General features: G+C 36.4%; 1 protein-coding gene across 3 annotated transcripts in view; it reads right to left on the minus strand.

Annotated features, from left to right (window-relative positions):
• Positions 1-24005, minus strand: part of LOC6044660 (transmembrane protein 184B) — a 57016-nt gene that overhangs the window by 32088 nt on the left and 923 nt on the right. For all 3 annotated transcript variants that reach the window (XM_038262053.1, XM_038262055.1, XM_038262054.1), the window contains exon 2: positions 19392-19831. In XM_038262053.1, coding sequence (XP_038117981.1) covers positions 19392-19619 — 228 coding nt within the window. In that variant the 5' untranslated portion in view covers positions 19620-19831. The remainder of the gene's footprint in view (positions 1-19391; positions 19832-24005) is intronic.

Raw genomic sequence — 24005 nt, forward strand, 5'->3', positions numbered from 1 at the left:
AAGCATGAGTCTATCACATAAATTCAAACATAGATTTCGCGAATAGAATAACAGGAATAATATTCTTATTGAGAAAAGAACATAAAAAAACGAAACTATTGGCACTACGCCCCCCGGGGCATGGCCTTCCTCTAACGTGGGATTTCTGCTCCAGCGCCTCTGACGAGACAGGAGAAACCGGGACCGACGTTTTACTTCACCATCCGATAGAAGCTCAGTGGATAAGGCGGGAATCGAACCCGCGTCTCATAGCATCATCGGGATCGGCAGCCGAAGCCGCTACCCCTGCGCCACGAGACCCACAGAAAAGAACATATTGAATACATTAAAGAGGCTTTTGTCAAATTTTAACGAAACTTAAAATATTTTCCCGGTTTGTCGGTCGAATTCCCGAGTTTTTCCCGGTTTTCTCCCGGTGGATAAAAATCCCGGTTTTTTCCCGGTTTTCCCGGTTTTTTCCTGAGGTGGCCACCCTGTATTCAATCCATAATAGTGTAATTTTTGTTGCCCAACATATAAGCAAACAATATTCCTAAACAATAAGTAAATAAATATTAACTGAATTAAAACCTTGACATAAAATTCACAGACAAGCTGATTAGTTCAATATGAATATACAGTATGTAAAAAAAGTATTTACACCTCTTGGGCACTATGCACATTTTGTGATGAAACATGTAAACAATTTAAAGTTTGACAGAAACCTAGTAGGGTAGGGTAGTCATCAATGAGACACTTTTGGTTTTCAACTTTCAACGATTTTTCTATTTTTTTCATCAGCATGTTTTAATGAGCTTTTAGTTGCATTATCATTCTTTTAATGTGTTCTAACATTGACAAAAATATGAGATCGATCCGACATCTACAGCCAGAGTTATTCAACTGTCTCATTGTAGACGCACTTGGCAGGAACAATGAGACAGCTGGGGAACAATGAGACACTTTACGAAAATCAACATTTTTCTAGCAAAACATCATGTTTTTGTATTGTTCCATTGCAGGTGACTTGCCTTGAACATTTTAGAGCAATTTTGCCAACATGAAACTTTTAATAACAAAAGTTACACTAAAAAGTATTGAAATTTTGTATAATCCATATATTAATACCAAATAACTTAGTATTTTTGGTTAAATGAAGTTTAAACTCTATAAATATGCCAAAAATCTCTTTTAATTCATGTTTTGAAAGATTTCCATCGATTTTGAAAAGTTTATTGAAGAAAAATCAAAGTGTCTCATTGTTCCCCATGGGCTGAAATGAGTGGGGAACAATGAGACAGCCCTGGATTCTGGGTATATTCTAAATTTTGGCCAAATCTAATGAAAGGACATTGTAGCCCAACTTAATCCCTATGGAACGTCGAAAGAAATTTGAAGAAATATAAGTTTTGATGTAAATGGCAGTCTACGAGCGAAAAAGTATTTTTTGTCCATAATTTACTTTTACACCCCATAATCAAACATTTATGAATTACTTTTCAAGGGAGCGTCCATAACCAAAGCCACTAATATGGCAGACGTGTATCCAGTAGACACACCTTTCCCCCAAATATGAGCATGATTGGTTGAAACTACGACTTGTGAGAGCCATTTTATCATTGTTCCCCGTGTCTCATTGATGACTACTCTACCCTACTACGTTTTGTTCAAAAACTCATGCCGAACATTTTGCTACAAAAAGCTCACGGAAAGATGATTTCCATAAAAAGTTATATAACAAATACTATTACCGAAATCAAAAAAAGGCGCAAAAAAAGTTTGTACACCTTTTGAAAAATTAACATAAATAAAGTTATTTGTTGACAAATCTCCATAAATTCAGTCTCCCAACTCCAAATAGGCATCCTTGACTGATTAAACAAATAATTTATATTGAATATAAAGTTTACTAAATACTTAGTATAAAAGTTTATATAACTCTGGAAATTTTATATGAAACTTATCTAAACTTAATTTTGCAAACTTTCAATTTATCTAAATGTCAATATATGACCATACAATTGCTAAATAAACATTCTGGAGTGGGTATAACACCGTTTTGGGGGTCTTTGTATCGATAGAATAGATTTTTCGTTGGATTTTTGTACCAACCGGGAATTACGTCGTCGGGAAATCCGCCGGCATCTTAACCGGTCCACAGTTCACAAGGCAACCTATATGGCATCGGAAAGGGCATAAAATTTCCGATCTTTTGATACCCATACATCTAGGTTTTCTATAAAACCCACATTTTTTAATACCTGGGCAAAAAGTATGTTTGTTCCATGAAAACAAAAATTCAGCAATTCCCCACGAAAACAGCATGGAAAAAAACAAAAGTGCTCGGATCGGGCTCAAAATTTTTCTGAGGGTTCCCTGGCCGAAATAATTAGACCCGTATTTTTTTGTTTGGCCATTAGGGTGACATACGCCGTGTTAGGGTGGTCTGAAAAATGGCCATTTTCGTCGATTTTCGCAAAAACCACTTTTTTCGAAAAATCATTACTCCTCGTCATTTCAACCGATTTCAATTGTCTTATACGCAAATGAAAGGTGAAAAGTTGGCCTTTCAAAGAGAAATATTAAGAAGTTTCAAAAACCTTGCCTAACATATGAAAAAGGCGTATGAAACATTAAAATGCCGTTTTGACGGTGTCTGGACCAAAGAGCCTATGTCTGGAAATATTTTTATCGGATTCCCCGGACATTTTTACATAATATACAAAAAAATGGGAGGAGTTCATTAACAGGATTCCGAGATATGAGTTTTGAAAATAAAATCCGTGTTTTTGACGCGCGCGCAAAACCGGAGAATGACGAAATTGGCAAAAATCAACTTTTTTCACTAAAACGGCGATAACTTTAAAATTTCAGCGATGACCTATAGATGTTATGGTACCAAAATTTTTGTATTTAAAAGACGCAACTTTTGGTACCCAGACATGTATAGGTCATCGCTGAAATTTTAAAGTTATCGCCGTTTTAGTGAAAAAAGTGGATTTTTTGCCAATTTCGTCATTCTCCGGTTTTTGCGCGCGGCGCGTCAAAAAACACGGATTTTATTTTCAAAAACTCATATCTCGGAATCCTGTTAATGAACTCCTCCCATTTTTTTGTATATTATGTAAAAATGTCCGGGGAATCCGATAAAAATATTTTCAGACATAGGCTCTTTGGTCCAGACACCGTCAAAACGGCATTTTAAAGTTTCATTCGACCTTTTCATATGTTAGGCTACATTCTTGAAACTTCTTACTATTTTTCTTTGAAAGGCCAACTTATCACCTTTCATTTGCGTATAAGACAATTGAAATCGGTTAAAATGGCGAGGAGTTATGATTTTTCGAAAAAAGTGATTTTTGCGTAAATCGATGAAAATCGCCATTTTTCAGACCACCCTAATACGCCATAGGTCACCCTAATGGCCAAACAAAAAAATACGGGTCTAATTATTTCGGCCAGGGAACCACCAGAAAAATTTTGAGCCCGATTCGAGCACTTTTGTTTTTTCCATGCTGTTTTCGTGGGGAATTGCTGAATTACTAAATTCCATACATTTTTGGCAGGTTGCTCAAACGAAACCGTAACAACGTTTTTGCCTAGGTATTTAAAAACGTGGGTTTTATAGAAAACCTAGATGTATGGGTATCAAAAGATCGAAAATTTTATGCCCTTTCCGATGCCACATAGGTTGACTTGTGAATTGTGGACCGGTTAAGATGCCGGCGGATTTCCCGACGACGTAATTCCGGGTTGGTACAAAAATCCAACGAAAAATCTATTCTATCTATACAAAGACCCCCAAAACGGTGTTATACCCACTCCAGAATGTTTATTTAGCAATGTCATATAATGACATCTAGTTTTTTTTAAAGTTTGCAAAATTAAGTTTAGATAAGTTTTATATAAAATTTCTAGAGTTATATAAACTTTTATACTGAGAGTAAACTTTATATTCAATCCAAATTATTTTTTTTATCAGTCAAGGATGCCTATTTGGAGTTAGGAGACTGGATTTATGGTGATTTGTCAACAAATAACTTTATTTATGTTCATTTTTCGAAAGGTGTACAAACTTTTTTTGCACCTTTTTTGATTTCTGTAATAGTATTTGTTATATAACTTTTTATGGAAATCATCTTTTCATGAGCTTTTTGTAGCAAAATGTTCGGCATGAGTTTTTGAACAAAACGGTGTACTAGGTTTCTGTTAAACTTTAAATTGTTTACATGTTTCATCACAAAATGTGCTTAGTGCCCAAGGGGTGTAAATATTTTTTTTACATACTGTAAAGGTTGAAATGAATTAAATTCTCTAATTATTATTTTTTGCATACTTTTAAAACATTGATGCCAAAAAGTTAGGAAAATGTATACTTCCGCTTGTATTTCGGGAATTCCCGGGAAATATTTTTTTCCTAGAATTCCCTGGAATTTTTTTTCCCGGGACGGGACATTGGACGCTCTAATCATTAGGTGATTGGTGCCTTCCTCACATTTATATAGTACCCAAAAAACAACTCCTCAAACGTTCTTTAAGTTAAGCTGCATAACTCGTAACACTTGAAAGGTTTGAAAGGGTAACTAATCAAGAAGTTTTTTTGTGATTTATAGTTCTTCTCAGTACGGGTTGCCTATATGATAGATGCATAATTGTACGTAAATGTTATGATAGAAGAAGATTTAATCTTTATGACTCAGCGATAAGCAACGTAAACTAAACTTTCATGTCAAACATTCCGGCTTGAACACGAAGTTCATCATACTGACAACGCTGGCTATGAAAATTTGTTTACTTGCGCTGTTCCATCTATCCGGTGGAACGCAAACTTCAACTTCTCAGATTACAACGAAGTTGACCTAGATAAAACATGAACCCTCGCATATAGAGCTGGACTGTTTTTAGAGGTAAATTTCTACAAAATACATCGTTTCAAATTTACGGAGAAAGCACGAAACTATGTCAACCCACGACACAAGAATCACAACTGAATTACAACGTGACCGAAAAGAGCAAATATTACTTTTTGCCAGCTTGGTTTTCCCAGTTTGAAAACAAGATTGCGTGGGTCGGCCGAGGCTTCCCTGCTGGAATTGTGAATCGCACAGCTGTGGTGTACTCCATCGAGCGAACCGCTGCAATGCCAGCCACCACCAAACTGCGCTGCTCCCCACGATGATGATGTAAGATGATGTTTCTTGACTGCTGTTGTTCGTTGTATGGCCAAGTAGTCGATTTCATCATCGACCAGCGGAGCGAGAGAGAAGAAAAACTAGATTATTTTGTTTGGGTTCTTGCCGGTGGTACCACCGAGTCCATCGCCTGGAGAAGCTCTTGGCTCGGCAGTAACGGAGAAAGGCGAACTTCTCTAGCCCGGATCACGTTCTGCATAACGGACTCTACTGCCAGTGGTTTGTACGGCTAACCGAGGCGATTTGCTAGATTTTGAACGTTAAATAAGAACACGAAATTCTAAACTATTTTTTATTTGTTTATTTTTAGGTGTTGAAATTTGACTTTGTTACAATATTCTCAAAATAATTTAAACATCGTCTGATATTCTGTAAACTACCCCATAAAGCCAGAGTAACCGCAAGAAACGACAACATCGCCACACTGTTAGTATTACTTAGAGTTCACGTTGTGTTCTCTGGACTGTCGTCGTCGTTGCCTTCTTCGCGGAATGCTCTCCATAACTGTGCTCCATCATACCACCCCAACCAGTAACTATCCGTAATAGTTGGGCTGTTACCGTGTGACAGTTAGGTATTCTGGATCGTCAATGGACGGCCGACCGACGACGATGGTGAGCTGTTGTTATTTATAACTGCATTACGCGGGCTTCGAACAAAAACAGAAACAAAACGCGATTACAGAGTCTAGCTGGCGAGCGCGCGATTGGCGGTCGCCACCGTCACAGTTCGACAGGTTCTGGCCCGGTGATGGCGCTGACCTGTGAGCGGCCAGAAGAAGACCGGTTTAGAATGGTATATGACGGGATTGTGCAGGTAACACATCGTGCATAGTTTGATTTTTTTTCAAGTGCAGCAGGCACATTCACAATATTGATACTAGCAAGAGAATGTAATCATCAAATATTTAAACAGTATTCTTTATGCAGAATGATTCTAAATATATCAAAGAAATGAAGGCCTGTTTAGATCATCAATTCCAATTTGTAGCCCAGATATGCCAAACATTTTATAAAACGAAACAATTAATTTCAGAGCCACGTAGCCTACACACAAAAAAATATTTCCGAATGTTACATCATTTATGATGTAACACTTTTGCCCGTCATTAAACATTCAAATTTAAATGCAATTTGATGATTGCAACAAATTATACGTAAAAACTTGATTTTACGTGTGATTCAACCGTATACGTCGAATCTCAAAATTACATCAACTGAGTTTACATGTACATAATTCATTTTTCCGTGCCGAGTAAATTCACATTTTTTTTTTCTGTGTAGAAGTAACGCTTCCGCCTCGTAAGCGGTAGATCAGGATTCAAGTCCCAGCTCGGATCTACACAACTGACGATCTTTTCCTTCTGGATTCGATTGCTTAGAAAAGGGAAGGTAGTGTATCGTCACAAGCTGGACCTTATCATGACACCTGCAAATTTATAATTCAAATCTGGAGTTTTTTTTTTTTTTTAAAAGGTCCAATAAACCAAATTTTCAGTTTTTGCTTTTTGGGTGTTTTTAATACCCCTGACTCAAGGCGGTTTCGAAAACACCCAAAAAGCAAAAACTGGAAATTTGGTTTAGGCCGTTGCAAGTATTTTTCAAAGTTTATGTCAAAGTTGGCCTGAAAAATCAGGGGGCAAAAAGATATTTTTTCGAAAAATTTCAAAATTTTAATAAAAATTAAAGTTTAATCAACTGAAAACCAGTTAAAATGCATTTTCCAGTGTTTATAATCATGTTTAGCATGTTTGAACTCCCTTGAAAACATTTAAAATTTCCCTAAAATACCACGAAAAGTTTTTTTTTGCGAAAAAAAATCCGTCTGTACCTTGATATTTTCAAAACTAATGATTGGAAAGCAACTGGGCGCCTGTAAAATACATTTTAAAACACTTTTTTCATCCAAATGTTGAAACCTAGGCTTGTAATTTCAATTTTTATATTTTTTATTGTTTTGGACTTTGGTTAGAGCCCAGGGACATAACCTTCAAAAAATATTTGCAACGGCCTTATTGGACCTTTAAAAAAAATCCAGAAATCATAATTAACTTTGGATTAAAACTCTTAGAGGGCCAACCTTAAACCACGTGAACGCTTTATAAGGGGGGGGGGGGGGGGTTGGCGATTATCCACGATCCATACAAAAAAGTTTTTTTTTGTATGGACAATTGTCCACGAGTAACAGATTCCCAACAAAGTGTCCACGTGGTATATGGATGGTCTCTTATATGCATTTCCATCACTTTTAATTTATAATACTAAAGTATACCTTTTCCAGGAAATACTACAAAAAGTACCGTAAATCGGAGTTACATTGATAGGATTACAATTTATTTTTGAAATATTTTCCAAACGGTAAGGTCTGTCTCAAAATTATTAATTTTAGAATCATGTGCTAGGATTTACCTAGGCCACACAAGGGATATGCACTTTTTTGAGAAAAAAGTTTTTTCAATAATGTTTGAAAAAAAGCTGCGTTGAAAATTCTTATTTTGAATTCTGGGGTGACTTTGATAGTCATAGATTTTTTTTTGTTGAAATCATATTTAAGGTGATTAAATTTTATTTTTACGTGCAATGTACCATCACTAAGGTAGCTGAGCAGTTCTCTACAGAATCGGTCTTTTATCTTTAATTTTATTTTTTGTATTTTTTAATCCGGCTAAAACTTTTTTGGTGCCTTCGGTATGCCCAAAGAAGCCATTTTGCATCATTAGTTTGTCCATATAATTTTCCATACAAATTTGGCAGCTGTCCATACAAAAATGATATGTGAAAATTCAAAAGTCTGTATCTTTTGAAGGAATTTTTTGATCGATTTGGTGTCTTCGGCAAAGTTGTAGGTATTGATATGGACTACACTCAAAAAAATGATACACGGTAAAAAAATGGTGATTTTTTATTTAACTTTCTGTCACTAAAATTTGATTTGCAAAAAAACACTATTTTATTTTTTTTTGTTTTTTGATATGTTTTAGAAGACATAAAATGCCAACTTTTCAGAAATTTCCAGAATGGGCAAAAAATCTTTGACCGAGTTATGATTTTTTGAACCAATTCAATTTTTTTCAAAAAATCGAAATATTGGTCGCAAAAATTTTTCACCTTCATTTTTCGATGTAAAATCGAATTTGCAATCAAAAAGTACTTTAGTGAATTTTTGATAAAGTACACCGTTTTTAAGTTAAAACCATTTTTAGGTAACTTTTTTGAAAATAGTCTCAGTTTTTCATTTTTTTTTAATTAGTGCCCATGTCTGCCCAACCCTAAAAAAACATATTTTTGAAAAGCTGAGAAAATTCTCTATATTTTGCTTTATTGAACTTTGTTGATACGTCCCATAGTTGCTGAGATATTGTCATGCAAGGGTTAAAAAACAGGAAAATTGATGTTTTCTAAGTCTCACCCAAACAACCCGCCATTTTCTATCGTCAATATCTCAGCAACTAATGGTCCGATTTTCAATGTTAATATATGAAACAATTGTGAAATTTTCCGATCTTTTCGAAAAAATATTTTTAAAAACTTAAAATCAAGACTAACATTTCAAACGTGCCAAACATTCAATTTTACGCCCATTTCATCATGTCATCAGTCCATATCCATACCTACAACTTTGTCGAAGACTCCAAATCGATCAAAAAATTCCTTCAAAAGATACAGATTTTTGAAAATTCTTTTATCATTTTTGTATGGACAGCTGCCAAATTTGTATGGAAAATTATATGGACAAACTAATGATGCAAAATGGCTTCTTTGGGCATACCGAAGGCACCAAAAAAAGTTTCAGCCGGATTAAAAATACAAAATGACCGAAATTTGAGAAAATTGCTCATATGCACTTTTTTTGAGAAAAAGTTTTTCCAATAATGTTTGAAAAAAAAAAAGCTTGTTTTTGTTAAAATCATATTTAAGGCTTTCAAATTAATTCAAATTTTCACGTACAATGTACCATCACTAAGGTTGCTGATATAGTTTTTAAGAAAAAAAAAATGGTTATATTAAGTTAACTCAGTTTATACACATAATTAAAAAGTAAAATTGTTAAAAAGTCCGATTTTTTCCTGTAATTCGTCAAAATGAGTTTAGTTTATAAAATTGTCGATTCATATTGCATTTTAAACTGAATTCGAAGCACAAATCAAAAGTTTTCATATTTCATATAAAATCTGTTTTACTGAAAATCGATGTATTTTAAAAATTATGTTTTAAAACACATACAGTCCACACTCGATTATCCGAAGCCTCGATTATCCGAAGTTTCGATTATCCGAAGTCCCATACAAACCTTCGGGTAATCGAATCACTAACAAAAAAGCATTTTTCTGTTTTTTTTTTCTTCTTCTTGTTCTAAACATTAAATTCAAGTTCTGCGACGGGACCATCCATAAACCACGTGGACACTTTAGGGGGGGGGGGTATGGCGATTGTCCACGCTCCATATGAAAAAGATTTTTTTTGTATGGACAATTGTCCACGAAAGGGGGGGGGGGCAAGAGATTTCCAAAAAAGTGTCCACGTGGTTTATGGATGGTCCCGACCCCATTTTAGTCAAATTTGAATAGTTGATTGCTTATTAAATAATAAAATGCATATTTCGTCACCACCATTTTGGCCTCCACCTTGGATTAAAAAAATGTAAATCACTTTAGGCCGATGCAAATATTAAAAAAAGTTTTTGTCCCTCGGCCCTGGCCGAGGTCAAGGGGGGGGGCAAAAAAATAAAAAAATATAAAAATTTAAATTACAAGCCATAGTCTTCACATTTAAATGAAAAAAGTGTTTTAAAATGCATTTTACACTAGTTCAGTTGTTTTGCAATCATTAGTTTTCAAAAAATCTAAGATCTGACAAAAACAAAAATTGTATCGAAAAAAAAGGTTTTGCATCGAAAATTTTCAAAAAATCTTAAGATTTTTTAATAAACCCAAACATGCTAAAAATGATTTTAAACGCAGAAGAATGTATTTTAATTTGATTTCAGCTGGTTGCACTTGAATTTTCATTGAAATTTTGAAGTTTATTGTAAAAATATTTTTTTTGCCCCCTGATTTTTCGAGCCAATTTTGAAGGGGGGGGGGGGGGTGACAAAAACTTTTAAAAATATTTGTACCAGCCTTAGCGTAGTTTAGGGGTCATACTTAAGCTCGACAATAAAAAATAAGACAGCGAAAAAACATTTTTTTTCGTGATTCGATAATCCGAAGTGAAAGTTTTCCGAGGCCTTCGGATAATTGAGTCTGACTGTAATATTTACTTTTAACAAACTTATTTCATCTTCTTCTAGTGGAAAATTATCCAGAGAATCAGAAAATGCATTCCGTTTTCCGATTAGAAATCATTTTTATTGAGAAATTAATTATACGTTGAGAATGTTAAAATCATGTTATTCATCGACATATTCCTAATTACAGTTAACTAATTTGCTAAACATTTCAAAATTTCATGAAAACTTTTTTCTGGAATTACTTGATTACCTAATTATTTTGAATTACACTTCCCTAACACTGTCAGTGTGATTTCCATACCATTTCGTAAGTATTTAATTTGTACTCTTCATTTTGCGGAAAAAATCCTATCACTTTACTCTTGAAAACTCGATAAAATCACATTTTTTTGCATAGAAAAAAAAGACAACAATGGAACGAGCTAAACTTTTAGTTGTAACTTTACATCGTTTTTATGTAATTTTACTCACATAATGTTTAGTTTATACTTATGCAACATCGGTTTGAAACACAAGAACATAAACAGGAAAAATATTTTATTTACATACAATAACCTAGCCCGTGCAATAACTATAACTGCAAAGTGCAGCATTGCATCGATATTCAATCATTCAACTTATTCTCACAAATATGTAAAATATGTTTTAAAACTGCAAAGCAGCAAAAACATCCCCAGCCCAGCTGATTGCCATTTCACGAATCGAGCCCGCAAGTTTCCAAACGTGAGCTTTTGGTTTTTGATCCAACTAAATCGAGGGACAAAAAAGTCACCACCACTGGTATAGTCTTCAACTGTTGAAGAGACGATTCGGCGGCAATTCCGTGGACGTGCGGCCTTTCAACGTGTCCCAAATCAAATGTCGTTTCTTTTATTTCTTGCATTTGCTTTTGAGCTAGATAAACTTTGTTTGGACCTAATTTAGCCGAAACTGAAGGCTGATTGACACGTTTGTCAGGGCAATTTTATTCACCTGTGGGGGAAGCAACAACAACATACGCGACTAAGCTGGGAAGGATTAACAAAGTTCATCTTGTTACACGTTGGCTTAAATCGGTGCAAAACAAGTGTTGAACAACTGCGTCAATATGATGTTTGTATTGTGTTCACTTTTCGCAATTACAACTGGATTTCTTTTGAGGTTGTAGAATAAAGTATTTTCAGTTTTTGTAAAAGAACTCAAATTGCAAAATGACCAAAAAAAAATACAAGTAGAACATTCATGTAGAGCAGTTTGGGGTATACGTAGCACAAAAATGACATCATGTCGAATGTAGACTACTATAACAATGTGACTACATTTCGATAACATAAAACTTAAAAAACCACGTCGTCACGATTTGCGATACAGGATGTTAGGGTAAGTTACAAATGTTGGTCAAATTTTTCAGATAATGTTTGAAAATACCTTTTATTCTCAATCATGTTCGAAAAAGATAGGACCACGGATAATAAAATGTTGAACTTGAAAAATATCAAAAATTGCGCCAATAAAAATCGTTGACCCTTCCCCGAAGAAACAGGTAAATAACATGTTTTGCTGTTTTTTGTTTGTGCCAGTCATCTAAAGAACGACCACCTTGCGAATTCGAATCATTCGCAAGCTGTTGTAGTGGTGTTGTTGATGTTGTTGCCACCAACATTTAGCCAAACTGGGGATGTCAACAATTTAATAAAGTAAGCCGACTGATTTAAAAGCGCTTTTGAAAAGTTTTTACTTTTTGACCTCAAATAATAAATCTATCTTAAAGCAATAAGGAACACCCCTAGCTCTTGCGCCAAGACTGTTATAGAGCACCACTCGCGGCTGACCTTCCACTCAACACCGGGAGAGAGAAAAACTGTGGAAGGGGGTTTTAATGGCTTCGCTCTTGTTTGAACCGTGGGGGTCTGTCCATGTCTTTGTTGGCTTTTTGGTACGAGTTGGCTAGCAGCGACCAACCCGGTTTTGCCTTCCGTCCTCCAAGAAGGCATTGTTTGATTCTTGGTCAGCACTTTGTTGAGTGTTTAAGGACGGAAGGCTGACATTTGTTTGTGACGTATACTTTGGTAAAAATCTAATTTAAACAGAAGCATAATTGTGCGGGTTGTTACATCTCAAAAAAAAAAAATAATAATCACTCCAAAACTACCACCTACTATTGGAAGTTAACCCCTAAAGTTGTAACAAGTTTTTGTGCGAATTTTTTACGCACCGATGGACTTTGGTGTCTCTGCTTCTTGTCACGGCCAACGTTCAATTTGCATGCCATTTCGGTGAAACTATACGTCTAACGGACGACTTTGACAGTTTAGGGGAAAGTTTAGTCACCGTGATATTGAATCGATTAATTGAAGTTGTTCTTTGATTTGCAAGCTTAAGGTTCAGAAACTGTCTCCGGAAATACTCATAAGAGGTGGGCCAAACCGCTCTTTTAAAGGAGCTGTTTTTTTTTGTTCGCTCTTTAAAAAGAGCAGCTCTTTTGAACGGCTCTTTTGCTCTTTTTCAAAATTTGAATGAAAAGGGTTCGGGTCGTGCGATTTTATAAGTTATTTCACATTGGACTTTAATAAATTAGGCCGTACCATTTTTATTTTTATTTTTAAGTTTATGTCCCTCCGCTCTGGCCAAAGTCACAAAACAAAAAAAACAGGCCATGCTATAAAAATTTTTATGAAAAAAGAGTTGAAAATGCATTTAACACATCCTCAGTTGTATTGCATTCATTAGTTTTCAAAATATCGAAAAATTAATGGACTTTTTTTCAAGCCGAAAAATAAACTTTTTGCATTACTGTGCAAAGGATTTCCAGAACAATTCAAAATATTTTTGATCAATCCAAAAATGCTTTTTAATTTGTTTTTAGTGGATAAGACATCTATTTCCATTGAAATTTGGAAGTTTTTCGAAAAAAATATTATTTTGCCCCCTGATTTTTCGGACCGATTTTGAAGGGGAGGGGTGACATAAACTTTGAAAAATATTTGTAACGGCCCTATGTGATAAAAAAAAACTAAAAACGAGAAGATGGCCTTGAAAACATAGTCATGTCAAATACTCAAAACTAAACATTCGAACAATTGAATGGCATCCAAACTTAAATCTAGGATGCTGGAAAAGTTGCTAATAATTTTAAAATTTAGTTTATTTCTGCAAGAATTGAACTAATGCTGATAATTTATTTGGAGAAAACATTCTGTGGACACTTCTCTACATTCTGATTAAATCGATAAAGTCTATAAACGCTTAAGTTTAATCGGACCAAATGATTTTTTTTTTCGAAAATCTCTCAAATATTCAGTAGATTTTTGGTAATATTTGACAAATTATGCTATTTGAAATGCTCAAATTTGTATTCCGGTATTACTTTAATGAACACTTAGCTACACAGTGAAAAGTTTATTTAATTTAGTTTAGAGAATTATTTACTTTTGGGATTAATTTTTATAAGCATTGAAATTTTTGAAGCTGCATTTTCAATTCTCAAAAACAAATTTAATACTACATTTTTTGGAAATTCAATAAATTATATTTATAACGAAAATCATACCATATTGAAACGGTTCTTTTAAAAGACTGGAGTTTAAAAAAGAACAGCGGTTCTTTTTTTTTGTGAGCCACGGTTCGTTCGCTTTTTTCAGTGAACCGGCTCTTTGAGCGGTTCGCTCTTTTTTTACCCACCTCTAACTCATACTTACACTCCCTAGTTGTAAACGAAGTCGTTTTAGTCGGGTTTCAATCCCAAACCCTAATATCCATAAAAAAAAACTTTAAAATAAAAACTTGAATCTAAAAAAAAAATAGTTAACAACATTTATGCAAACACGCCAAAATGTTTGCGTTTCGTTTTTTTTTAAAAGCTCGTGTAACGTCATGATTCGAATTCCCGGACGCTTCGAAACCCGGACACTTCAACTTATTTTATCAATTATGTGGATATAAGTTCGCATTATGAATTTCAAAACTGTGTTATTTGATGAATTCTAACATCAACTTTCATTTAAAGTTTGTTTGAACGCTGTAGTTAATGCCAAAACAATCAAATAATATAAAATTATAAGTTTACCAGAAATGCGAAATATTTCAACGGAAATATTTCATAAGCGTCCGAAGCACCAGGAAGGCAAAGCAGAAATTTATGTTTTTGATTTCCTGAAATTCTAGCAAATTTTTGTATAAACTTTCGATTGTTTTGATGTTAACAGCTTATTTGTGACCTAAAGAATGCCATTCACTAACATTTCAGTCCAAATTTGTGAGATTCATAAACAAAATCGAGTGTCCGGAATTCGAAGCAAAAGTGTCCGGATTTCGAATCAGCTTTTAACAGTGTCCGGGATTCGAAGCACAACAAGTCATTTTAATTTTCAAATTCTGATGAAAAATTGTTAGAAAAGACATATTTTGCATGCATTCTCTTAAAACTGACTGTTTATTTTAAATCCTGATGATATTTCTACATTTCCAACTCATTACATGATTTTTTGCCAGCTATAACAAAAATAATGTGGTACTAAGTGTCCGGATTTCGAATCATGACGTTAATTCAGAGGAGTTTTGCTTCAAAGAATCGACAATTTCTAAGATTTTTTTTTACTGGCTAAAATGAGTAATTTTTGGCTTTGGCAAAAATAACATGTTTTCAAAATTGCTCAAAATCATTTTTTGATGTTTGATGTTTTTAATTCCTGAAAATATCATTTATTTTCTGTTGAATTACACCATGGTAAATTTTTGTACATATTTCGAAAAGTCCAGTTTTTTTAAACGTCGTTTTCGGTGTGGTGTTGTTATTTGAGGTTTTGCCTTCCTCACCTTACTGAGGAAAGGCTATAAAATCACTCGAAAAACAAAATTCTTAATTTGACCTCCTAGACCTTTCTTATCGACTCAGAATCACATTCTGAGCAAATGTCTGTGTGTGTGGTGAGATGTTGATAAAAAAAAATGCACTGGATTATCTCGGCACTGGCTGAACCGATTTGGACCGTATTGGTCTCATTCGATCCGTCTTGGGGTCCCATAAGTCGCTATTGAAAATTATAAAGCTTAGTAAAGTACTTCAAAAGTTATGCTAAAAAAAACAATTCTAACAAAAGTCCGGAAGATTGTAAAAAAGGTGTTTTTTTTTTTTTAAGAAACTTTTTTACAATCTTCCGGACTTTTGTTAGAATTGTTTTTTACCATAACTTTTGAAGTACATTATACATTTTTAGAAAGGTATTCGAAAGACTTTTTCAACGAGTTCAAAAGTTTGAAGATCTGACAACCCTATCAAAAGTTATGCGCACTTAAGTGTTATTTATGCACTTTTTAGAGGCCGGATCTCATATATTTCGATGAAAACGTTGTCCGGATCTATCATGCGACCTGTCAATGGATAGGTGATCAAAAGAACTTTCCAACGAGTTAAAAAGATTGAAGATCTGACAACCCTAACAAAAGTTATGCGCACTTAAGTGTTATTTATGAACTTTTTAGAGACCGGATCTCATATGTTTCGATGAAAACGTTGTCCGGATCTATCATGCGACATGTCGATGGATAAGTGATCAAAAGACCTTTCCAACGAGTTAAAAAGATTGAAGATCTGACAACCCTATCAAAAGTTATAAGCACATAAGTGCCCTGAATTATGAAGATCTGACTACCCAATCAGATGGTATGAATAATGAAACAAGTTGATAGAACACTGAAAGGTCTGCCGTTGTGTATCTATTTTGGATAGCATTACCCTCTAAACCAACCACCTAACAACAACCACCTAAGGGTGGATTAAGTAACGTTTTTTATAACGTCCTTGGCTTATTAGAATGCCTAAAACTAAGTGTGGCTCACTTGAACATGGCACAAATGGATTAATCTTTAAAAAATTTAAAATCGGCTATTTCATCCAGAATCATTTGAAATAGTTCCTTTCGCTCATTTCTCTTTCCACCCAGCAAGTTTCGCACGTATTCCAAGAAAGCTGGTTGAAAAATTACTCCACTAGCAACAGCACCTCTCTAATGCACAGTGGTCCGAAACCGAATTCTAGCGTGACAAAATTGATACCGGCCACACGTTAAGATTTAGAGCTTTGGTGTCTTCGGGACAAATGATCAGGGTCAATAGGGGCATCTTTTGGTATGGTGGAAATTAGGGTGGTCCAAATTTTAGGGTGGTTCAGAATTTTTATTTTGACGGGATGACGAGATAGCGCTTTGGTGTCTTCAGAAAAGTTGTAGAGAACATCATTCTGAGCAACTTTGCTGAAGAGCACAAAGCTCTATCTTCAAACGGGAAGTTTCTAGAGCCATTTTTGTAATTCAGGTTGAAGTGTTTATGAAAAAATGAGTTTTTTGAATTTATCAACTCAGGCTTGTGTCGTAGCGAGTTGGTGTTTTCTAGACATTTTTAGAGCTTATCAAAACACACATTTATCTTTCAAGAGAGCAAAAATCGGACCTTTAAAACGAAAGTTATAGCCAAAATACGACGAAAAAGACGCCATTTTGAAATGTGAATAACTCGAAAAGGTGGTGGAGTTTGACCTTGCTCTTAGAAGCATCTGAAAGTACACATTTTAGAGTATATTTGCTGAAAATATCTCGGGGGTCTTTTTTGTTTAACTTATTTAATCTCAATTTGAAAATGAGCATTTTTCAATCGTTTTTTGCCCATAACTTTTGATAGAATTGACCAAAATTCATTTTTCAAGAATAAAAATGTTCATTTTGACAAGCTCTACAATTGTCTAGAAGGGCTCAAAAATGTACAAAATGATCTAGTGGTTGTAAAAGAAGAAACAAGTTTTGGCTGAAATATTTCAGGAATAAATTTAATTATTTTGTTGATTCCTGAAATATTTCAGTAAAAACTTGTTTCTTCTTTTACGACCACTAGATCATTTTGTAAATTTTTGAGCCCTTCTAGACAATTGTAGAGCTTGTCAAAATGAACATTTTTATTCTTGAAAAATGAATTTTGGTCAATTCTATCAAAAGTTATGGGCAAAAAACGATTGAAAAATGCTCATTTTCAAATTGAGATTCAATAAGTTAAACAAAAAAGACCCCCGAGATATTTTCAGCAAATATACTCTAAAATGTGTACTTTCAGATGCTTCTAAGAGCAAGGTCAAACTCCACCACCTTTTCGAGTTATTCACATTTCAAAATGGCGTCTTTTTCGTCGTATTTTGGCTATAACTTTCGTTTTAAAGGTCCGATTTTTGCTCTCTTGAAAGATAAATGTGTGTTTTGATAAGCTCTAAAAATGTCTAGAAAACACCAACTCGCTACGACACAAGCCTGAGTTGATAAATTCAAAAAACTCATTTTTTCATAAACACTTCAACCTGAATTACAAAAATGGCTCTAGAAACTTCCCGTTTGAAGATAGAGCTTTGTGCTCTTCAGCAAAGTTGCTCAGAATGATGTTCTCTACAACTTTTCTGAAGACACCAAAGCGCTATCTCGTCATCCCGTCAAAATAAAAATTCTGAACCACCCTAAAATTTGGACCACCCTAATTTCCACCATACCAAAAGATGCCCCTATTGACCCTGATCATTTGTCCCGAAGACACCAAAGCTCTAAATCTTAACGTGTGGCCGGTATCAATTTTGTCACGCTAGAATTCGGTTTCGGACCACTGTGTAATGGAAACGCATTACCATACCAAGTAGTTACGTTACGTGCTAAGGTGTATTCACATTATACCGCATCCGCAGCCGCAGCCGCATCCGTATAAAATTTGACAGTACGGACGCACAGTGCGGAAGCGATTCCTTCAATGCATTTCAAATGTTCCCATTCACACTGTTCCGCATCCGTATACGGATCCGTACTGCGGATACGGATGCGGAACAGTGTGAATGGCTGCATATGAAATGCATTGGAGAAATCGCATCCGCACTGTGCGTCCGTACTGTCAAATTTTGTGCGGATGCGGCTGCGGCTGCGGATGCGGTATAATGTGAATACACCTCTAGACGTACAAAAATTCAGCTACCATTTTTTAGCCGGAACACCACTGGCGAGTAAAAAACGAACGAACGCAGAAGCAGTCCCGCGGTACTGCTGCTCGTGGCATTAGCTAACATAATGTGTCCGGATAGTTTGGCAGTCGTGGCAATGTTTTCCGCTTTTATCTAGCTGGTTTTTCACCTCGCAGCGAGTCATCATGACCTCTCTCTCTCTCTCTCTTGTTCAAGTTTGTACAAACAAAAACAAACCAAACAACGTGGACAAAATTCTTTGTTCGTTGTCTAACGCGGAACTTTGAAAGCTTTTAATCGTCAAATTCTGAACAGATCTTCATGCGGCCACACTAACGAATAACTTGATTCATCACGGGCAATTAGTTACGACAGGGTGATGCGATGCCATTGTTGTGAACTTTGTCTTCTAATCCGTGCGAGTCAGATCTCAAAACGCTATAGTCTGAAAAGCCACAAAAACTATCATTATTATGCACAGTGCAGTCCGTCGTCGTCGAAAAGTTTTGCAATTCGATTGAAGGCTCTGCACCGCACTGCTGCGGTTATCAAGATTTTGGGTTGAAAGCATACTGCAACTGCAGATTGGGTAGATTGTAGACCGAAGTGCAACTACTCTGTGTAATTAAAGTTGCCTAATTAGTTTTCCGGACAGTGCTCGTAACGTTCGTGTTCATAACAAAGTTTTGAAAGAGTTTGAAAAGAGCCCAAAAAAATCTCGAGCCATCCATAGAATGATATATTTTCCAGTATGCCAAGTAGGCAAAAGACTGCCATTGCTCAAGAAACGCTTTTCATTGATTGAGATGGCCACTTAACTTCGTTCGTTCCTCTTCAGTTCATATCTGATTGACTTCGTCCATCCGCCAGATGCGTCCGATGGACGTTAGGCATGCTTTTATGTGTAGGTACAAAAAAAAATGGCGGGTGAAACTCGCCAATCTCGCAATAATTACGGCGTTGTTTCTCTTCTTCTTCGCTCAGCAAAAGTGCATAGTAATTCGGCCCAGTGCTGTTTGCTTCACACCCACCTGTTGACACGTGATGAACAGCGCGATCCACACGAAGATCCCCGCCAGTCCTTGGGCGGTTTTGGTCTGCAGAAAGATGCCATCTCCGACGTGGCTAATCAGCGGATCGATGGCCAACGCTGCCGGAGCGTCCGTCATGCGGCCCACCACGTTCGGCTTCGCCGTGGACGTTGCCGTCCCGTTCAGGAGGTCCATCGCCGCTGCGACCACCGGATGTTCCGTGCTCATGCCTGGCTACCCCACTCACGCACTTGGCGCACTAGTCTGCACTTCGCTTGGAACTTTGGAAACTGAAATTTTCTTCCACCCTTTTCACCACATCTAGAACGCGCACTCCGGGCGCACCTCTTCCATGGGCTCTCCCGGGGAGGGGCTCAACACTTGTCACACTACGCGAGCAACCGCTCGTCGTCAACACTGTTGATTCTCACTAACGAAACCTGAAATAGCAGAAGAAAAAAAACAATCACCCAGCTGATCCTTTCTGATGTAACGGAATGCCCCCTCCCCCCCCTTCCCTCCTCAAAAATCAGCACACATCACACGGAGCAACACCGATATTGGTTTTCCTTCTTTTCCTAAATCGGGGGTGACAGTTGGCCACAATATTGACTGGCAGCCGGGAAATTATTCCATTTGTTGCGCAATGTAGTCCAACAGCCGGGCTGGAGTTTTGGGACAGCAGCAAACGGTGGCACGGATTTCGTTTCTTCTGGTTGGCAGAGAATTTCCTCGTCGTTTTTCCCACGGCAGAGGCAGTTCGCGTTCCCAGGATGGTTGTTTTCACCACTGAAATGGTACAAGAAGAAAAAAAGCATTTTGAGCATTAGGATTTCGTGGAAATTATTTGATGAAAATCAAAAAATTATTAGGGGTGAGGAGCAGGAGACAACCTTTAAATTTATATTTATTTTTATCATTCACAGAAATATGTGTTTGAATTTGAACAATGTTCGTTCTGGAAATCCCTGACAGCAAACGGTACTCTTTGTAGTTTTTAAATTAAATGTTTTAAAATAGATCAATCAGGAATATTTTATTCGTTTTCGTTTTCGTTTTACGGAGCAAGGTGGGGGACGCGGCCTCAAGTCAGTCCAAGTCCGGTTTCTTGTGGAAAAAAGGGTAGTGGCCGAACTAGTATTGCATACCAAATGAACACCACCGGAAGATATAGGGGATCGGGAGGGGGGAGGTGAAAGAAAATTAGTGTTGGTGTGAGTAGTAAGAACTTGGATGACTTGACTGCCCATAATTGAAAATTCGGCTATTATGTCAAATCAAGTATTCCGAGAAAAACGCGTTTTAGTGTTTGACACAAAATCTCCGTCAAGGTAATTTCCCATAAGAGTGGCATATTAGCCGTTTGGTTTTTCGCATCGGCAGCCAAGTCTAGACACTATTTCAGTAAAATTCAAGTTCCAGAAGATGCGTTGGAACGTCCTCTACCACCTACCATATCTCGTTTTTGCCAAAAGTGGATATTAGCCGTTTTTTCAATGGTGGGAAGTTGAGCAGTTACGTTAATCTAAGTTTAACACTGAATAAAGAAAATCTGAAATTGTGATTCAAAGTAAGAAGGCCCGGAATAAATTAAATTATTAGTTAATTAAATAAGAAAATGTAACTAATCGGAGATCTATACAAAAGAAACCTATGATGTATTCCAAATTTAAAGGAAATAAAAAATACTAGAGAAAAAAAGATGAAAACTAACTGCCGACCTGTCACGTCCGTCAATAGTCTTGTCGTACATTACAACTAGAAACAGATCTGCCAATGAAATGTTACACTTCGTTCAAATCAACTAATCATTTCAGTCCAATTATTCATCGACGGAAAACTATCTAACTTTAATCAACAACCTAAACTAAACTGTCTGAAAGTAAATTTAATCTCAAATCCCCGAATGTTTTATTATAACGCCAAATAAGGTAAAGGATCTTGTTTTTAAACCAGTCTTGCCGCTTCCAAAACCAATAAACATAAATGAACAGTTCATAAGTTGAACACTAGTAATTAAGACGACTATTTCATGCCATTCATTTCATTAGGGCATAGAGCTTTGCAAACAAGAGTGCATCTCTATTATACCTTATGTAAACTGTCATTTGAGTGAAGGAGACACACTCCTGTTCACAAAACTCATGCGCCCTTTTGAAATGTTAGGCTCCATTTGATCATCAAGGCTCCAGTATACTGGACCTATAGACCCTCGATTCGCAACAATGGTCGATACAACCATAATCCGAAAACCGTTAGTTCAACAGATTAACGAATTTTGTCCGATATCATCGCACTATTGATTGACCGAGACTCTATGGAAATTTTGACACATCAAAATGCTACGTAATAATAATTTTTTTTAAATAAATTTCAAAATCTATTCTATCCTACAATGCCTAGAAGAGGCCTCTGTTTCTGTTGTGAGTAAGCGCTGGTTTCAGAGTTCATTTTTCAATTTAAAAAGGGGTGGGAGACGACTAATTTGCTTCATGAACTCCTACTCGGCCTTGGGACCACCTCTTAAGACACTGATGGCTCCTAGCTAGGAATTAAACCTAGACACAGCGTCGAGGCCCGCTTCGCATGGCAAAAATGTTGGCTGGGGGGAAGTGATATTATCACGAAATTTTATTTCAAAGCCAACATTGCTAACGGCGTCGAGGTCCTTACTCTTGCCCAAGGATATCAATCAGGAATATTTTATTGATAAATAAAAAAACAGTGCAGTTTTCGTTCTTTTACTTGTATGGAAATGTCAGAGAATTATTGATGAATAAATTGTAAGAAAATAATTAGGGCTAGTGATTTTTCGCGATTTTACGGAAGCCGCGTAATCCGTGAATTTTCGGTAAATACCGCGAAATGCCGCAAAATTTGAAATAATTAACTGTCAAATTACTCCTCAGTATACTCAGTACACTGAAAAATTAATATTCGGCGAAATACAGGTTTATTCGATTTAAAGACAGGGTTGGGTTCTAAAGAACTTGGTCTGTTGAGTGATCTTGCATCACTAACCACCAATAACTCTTCGGCAAAGCTGTTCATGTTGGAAAACAAAAGCTCACATCGAAACACCTCTCAGTTGCTTTAATTTTAACCTATTCAAACAAATTCATGAGTTCTCTTGCAAGAGTCATTCACACGCGAGTTCGAGAGGGGAAAAAGGCGAAAAAATGTGCATGACCATTGAAAACTGTTACAAAACCATTTCGCCGTTCCACCAACTGGTCAAACGAAAACACATTTCAATAAACTGAATAAAAACAGCAACATTCACACTCGCTCGGCTCGGCTCTCATCATCATGGCGAGCAACTCCATCATTACGCTTCGATGGCCAAAATTCGCGCAACCTCCGTTGGTGGATGATTTTTATATGTTTTATTTTTACACTTCTTCTACTTTACTCTTGGTGACTGTTGTGAGCAATGTTGTAATTAAAGCATGCGACTGATCGTGCGCTTTATTTTATAGCTATTCTTAATTTGAGGTCAATTAACATGATGGAAACAATATACTTGGCTCGCTCATCGATTGGCAAAACGCATAATCAAGCTGCTTCTGATAAGAAGGGTTTGGGTTGTTATCGGGAAATACTTGGGCACAGACATCGACAAGGAATCTACCAACTGATAAGGTGTTCCTCTTTGAGGACCAAACCTTCCCAATCCGGTTAAGTGTTTGTCAGCTGATAATTATTGGTGTTATCTGAGCTGTATGCTGTACTACTCTTGGTAAGATAGAAGCATCTCTGTCTTGTTACAAACTATATTTTAAACTACATTCGTTTCATTGTGGACACACAGCCTCAACCTAGATTTATTGTAAAGGTATTGCAAATCACCTGGCAAAGTGCGTCACTTTCCACAGCGCAAGTTTATCGCGAACACATCTGCCTGTGTGACTCAGACCTGTCCCCTAGCGAGTGACTCGAGCAACTTTGTTTTGTTGCTTCTCACTGGAACCAGTATTTTGGAGGCCGCAAAAATGAAAGTTCATCTGATGATGGGGCGGAGCAGCGGCGGTCAATGTCACCCTTTCAAAGTGGTGAAATTTCGGGTGGGATCAACTTTCCGCGTCGAATCCAGCGCGAGAGTCGCCAAAGTGGTTTCTACTAAATGCCAACCGAGCATAGTTACCGACACGCCACCACGGCTGTAGATGATGCGATCTGACACACATTTTCCCTACTATAGCATCTACTACACAACTAGTACTGCTGCTGCTGCTGCAGTGGACTGGTTTCGGCCGTAGTCGCTCTCTACAGTTTGTAGCAGCAATTACTCTTGCTTTTCTTGCTTGTAACAAACGCGCTCTCTAGTTTTGTTTTTTCTAGTGTGCGAGTTTATACCTAGACTCGGTTACGACTTCACGATGAACTAGCTTAGCATAGCACTTGCTCAACGCTTAATGTAAGCTTAAACTCTGCTGCCTTGATGGTGTTCATTGGCGCCGATTTAGGGAATGTCATCTTTACTTTGATTATAGCTTTGTTGAACTTAAATATGCTATCAAGAATATTACATTATTATTATTTAGTTTGGAACTTTAGTATAGAAATAGTTTATAAAATAAATGGACAAATTTATCAATTAAAGATTATTAAAAA

This window comes from Culex quinquefasciatus, chromosome 3 (assembly GCF_015732765.1).
Source record: "Culex quinquefasciatus strain JHB chromosome 3, VPISU_Cqui_1.0_pri_paternal, whole genome shotgun sequence".
NCBI lineage: Eukaryota > Metazoa > Arthropoda > Insecta > Diptera > Culicidae > Culex > Culex quinquefasciatus.